Consider the following 4,263-nt stretch of genomic DNA (forward strand, 5'->3'; position numbering starts at 1 on the left):
AATGACAATTCTAGCTGGAAACGGCAGATATTTAACATTATCTACACAGAGTTACAGAGAACCATTTACCATCACTATAGCAACCATCACTCCTGTGTTCTAATGCTACATTGTGTTAGCTAATGGTGTTGAAAGGCTAACTGATGATTAGAAAACCCTTGTGCAATTATGTTAGCACATGAATAAAAGTGTGAGTTTTCATGGAAAACAAAATTGTCAGTGACCCCAAACTTTTGAACAGTAGTGTAGATTTAACGTAATATTTAATCTGTGGAGGCAAAGAAATGACAGTTAATGTCCTCTTTTGTATATGTAGAAAATGTGCAACGCCTTATACAATAATTAAAGCACCCTGATATGGCAGGTATTAGGATCAGTTACAGTTTGTCTGCTGTTGGCAAAAACATTTACAAATTTGAACACGGATTGAGCAGAACTGCACTGTGATTTAGTGACAGCTGCAAGGTTCCAAAGTCCCACACAGTCCTGTAGCCAACAGTGCAAAGCCAATCACTGCTATCACACACAGCCAGCTGAGCAGTTGGCAAGGAACTCAATTAAACTGTTCTACATTTACTTTTTTGCTGCAACACAACAATTAATACAGGTGAATGCAAGATTTTAATAATCAGACTGAATGCACATGAAAACCCACTACTGTCATTTCTATTAGTAAAAGTCAGACAAGGGTGGTCCCAAAAGACTGAGCTCAGATCTGTTTGTATTGGCTGCAAATTCTAGGAACATCTGAGCCCATATGCAGTACACACCTTTAAGTGCGTCACTGGCAGCTGATCAGGAGGCTTGAAAGGATGTCAGGGTTCAGGTGGATTTTGCCAACATGCCCCAGAACTTTGACATTGCAGCATTAGCCTGTTCAGATGCCAGCAAGACCCTCTGCTCTTGAACAATCCCATGCTCATTTATTCCTCAATGACAGCAGATTTATCAATGAATATGAACATTCCAGCAAATTCTGCTGCTACAACCCTTTAACACATTTAGCTTCATTTGTCTGGTGTAGTGAACCAACATGCATGTGGTAAATAAATGTACCATTTATAGTGAAGAGGTTTGCATGCAGAGGAGGAAAAAAAAAAAAATGAAATGGGAGAAGGTCTCAGCATTATCAAGCAGAAGAGGCTTCATATGTTGAAAAAGTAGTTTATTTGATAGCAGGTTATATTGCAGTGCTTTCCACTTGAACTGTCTCCTTTGATCAGGCTGCATCTTTAGCATCATCCAGAAGGGGCTCACTAGAGTCACTTTCCGGTACTGAGCCACAGCAGAACAAGGCTCTGGTTTTTCCACTGAAGAGATCATCTCTGGGTGCTAGCAGAAAATTATACAGAAGCGCTGCCACCAAACCGCCGCTGATCGGTCCAGCCCAGTACACCTGAAAAGCCAAACAGGACAAGCTGTTTCAATGGGAGTGACTCACGAGTCTGACGCTTACAATACATCTCATCTAGCTCCACAGTACATACCCAGTGATCATCAAAAGAATCCAGTATAATTGCAGGCCCAAAGGATCGTGCAGGGTTGATGCCGCATCCTGTGTAGCTGATCTGTAAACCATATCAGAGGAAAACACCACTTGCCTCCCTGGCTGAACGTCAGCTGATTACATGGACAAATGATTTACAGCCAGTTCATCCTAAGCCAATCCATTGTATCAGGCCACAGCAACACGGAAAAACAATGTGCCAAATTAATAACTGGGGAGATAAAGGAATGCTTTGATTGACTCACCCCAGCAAGGTGTCCCACAACTACAGAGAATCCGATTGCCAGAGGTGCAGACCCTCCAATATCACGTCTTTTGTCAGTGATTGCCAGCACACACAGGACCAGCTGAAGGGTGAGCATGAATTCTGTGCCAAATCCTTGACGTGGACTGATTTCTTTCAGCTGCAACAAATGAAAAAAAAAAAAAAAAAAAAAAATTGATTCTTCTCTCCTGCACTTTTGCAACTTTTCTGCAGCAGAAGGAATATTAAAAAAAACAAAAAAAAAAAAAGTGGCTGGTGCAAAGCTTTTATCATTACTTTTTCTTTAAGTTGCTTGAAACAGCCTGCTGTATTTGTATCTAGTAGTGTGACCGATTCACTGCTTAAATTACCACAAGCGTTCATGCTGTACACTCCCTGATGACAGTGGGCCTTTTTATTGCACAGCAGCCTCAAACCACAATTAAAATTTGACATTTAAATTAAACAACTAATCACTAGCTCTTAGCAAATGTGCAAGTCCTAGAGATTAGAAGACGCAACTTTTGCAAGAAATTAAGTCCGAAAGCAATTCTTCAAATGCCACTCAACACTACGCTGGAAAAAATGCTCCCTCAAAATAAGAAAAAGAATTCATTGAGGAACTTTTACCTTAAACTCAGTGGGGAAAAAAATCTGCCAATAGCACAAGTGAAAATGGCTTGGTAAGATTTCTTGAAATAAGATATATTTAGAATATTGAGATCTTAATAGGTGGGAAAATTTATTTTAAGCCATATTTTACTAGGATTGTCAAGTTTAGGTGTCTTAGAATAAGCCAGACATGCTTGGGGGGAAAAAAAAAAAAAAAGTTTTTCCCCTCAAAAACAGATCTTTGCTTTCATGTAACCTCCTAATTTGAGCTGTATTAAGCTTATTGAGTTTTCTTGTAAAATAACACCCAAAACAAGATAATTTCAAGATTGTTTGACTTAAGCTATTTAAGATGCATGGTCTTAAAACAAGTCCCTCCATCTTGCTGAAATGTCACTTGTTAAGCAAATTTATCTTAAATCAAGTGGGATGAGACATTTTCACTAAAAATAAGAAATAGGCTTGGTAAGATTTTGAGATTTTTTGGTGTAAATATGAAGCAGAAAATTGGAAATGTGCGGATTCCACCTCACCTTGTTAACGCCCAATGACTCTGTGGTTTGTGGCCTTAGACCATATACAATGGCACTGCCAGCCACTGCTCCCAGCATCTGAGCGATCACATAGAAGAAGGCCCTAAGAAGGCTCATGCGGCAGCAAGTCACGAAGCCAATGCTGATGGCAGGATTCAGGTGAGCACCGCTAATGTGGCCAATACAGTAGGCTAACGTGGCAATAGCCAGGCCAAAGGCAAAGGCCACTTTGACTTCCTGGTTGGCGTAAGAATCATTTTGGTCGCCTATTGCAGCGCTGAGGCCAATGAAAATGAAAATGATCATTCCCAGAAATTCAGCCAGAACTGCTCTCCAAAATGCCCACATCCGAATTTCTGACATGGCTGCTCAGACAATGTCAGATTCACGCAGGTGCACAGAATTCTGGTTGCCCTTGACTGCACAATGATGGATTGTGGAGCAGATATATGGTTCCACTAGCAGCCCGATTAAAGACGTTATGGTGACATTCTCTAAACTTCATCAGGTGTGTGGCTTTTGAAAAATTCAGGCCTGATTAGAAACAGCTGAGTGATCTGCATTTCAGCCAATGAGACTGACCTCCACGTCTCCTGCTTTGTTCAGTTCTTTTCCATTTTATCTGAAGCTGCTTTTACTGTTATTCACAGCTCATTTAAGACCACAAATAGCTGTTACTTTGTTTGTAATGGAGTGTTAACTGAATGGATTGGAAAGAGATGAAAAAACATGTTTAAATCAACATTAGCCAAATTAGTTGTTTTTTCTTTTTTTGTTATTATATGGAAAAGAGCAAGACTTTAGTACTTTAATGCAGCAGTCAACAGCTTGCAGTTGAATTGTAATCGACAGTTCAGTCAACTGAAAATTTGCATTTTCATTCTTTACTGGGACATAAAATAGAAAATAGACTGGCTTTTAAATAATTATTGTTTAAAATAAAACATCTCAACATGATAGAATGCAATAATTTGGCTTCATTTCATGCAACAGACCTTAGATGTGTCTGAGACATCCATCTAATGTTTGAAGGACACACCTTTTTTTTTTTTTTTGCCAAAGTCTTTGTAAATGGTTCTTCCTATCTTTCACTCCATTTGTTCTATTCTGAGCATGTGTCATGCAGGGCTGCCTGCATTGAACTTAACATCAGTCATTTGCCAGTCTGAAGGAAATGGGACCTTTTGAAATCATGGAAAGGAAACCAGCCTCCCGTTCTGCTTTTCTGTATGAAAGAACTGGCAGGTGAAAAGGTCACACTGCTCCTTGTCTTCCTTTTAAGAAGAGAGAATGAGAAACCTTCTAAAGCATCACCATTATTTTTCTTTAACAAAGAAATTGAGTTTTTCTTGCAGAATTTGACCGCA

General features: G+C 39.5%; 1 protein-coding gene across 1 annotated transcript; it reads right to left on the reverse strand.

Moving 5' to 3' along the window:
• Nucleotides 1-1,148: 1,148 nt before the first annotated feature.
• LOC110970770 (aquaporin-1-like) lies at nt 1,149-3,259 on the reverse strand. Its single transcript, XM_022221092.2, has 4 exons — nt 2,897-3,259; nt 1,753-1,911; nt 1,488-1,568; nt 1,149-1,396 (listed from the first exon to the last, which is right to left on the reverse strand). Exons 1-4 carry the CDS (start codon nt 3,257-3,259, stop codon nt 1,220-1,222), a joined length of 780 nt encoding a protein of 259 aa, XP_022076784.1. The 3' UTR covers nt 1,149-1,219.
• Nucleotides 3,260-4,263: the final 1,004 nt, after the last annotated feature.

Source organism: Acanthochromis polyacanthus, chromosome 9, assembly GCF_021347895.1.
Source record: "Acanthochromis polyacanthus isolate Apoly-LR-REF ecotype Palm Island chromosome 9, KAUST_Apoly_ChrSc, whole genome shotgun sequence".
Lineage (NCBI taxonomy): Eukaryota > Metazoa > Chordata > Actinopteri > Pomacentridae > Acanthochromis > Acanthochromis polyacanthus.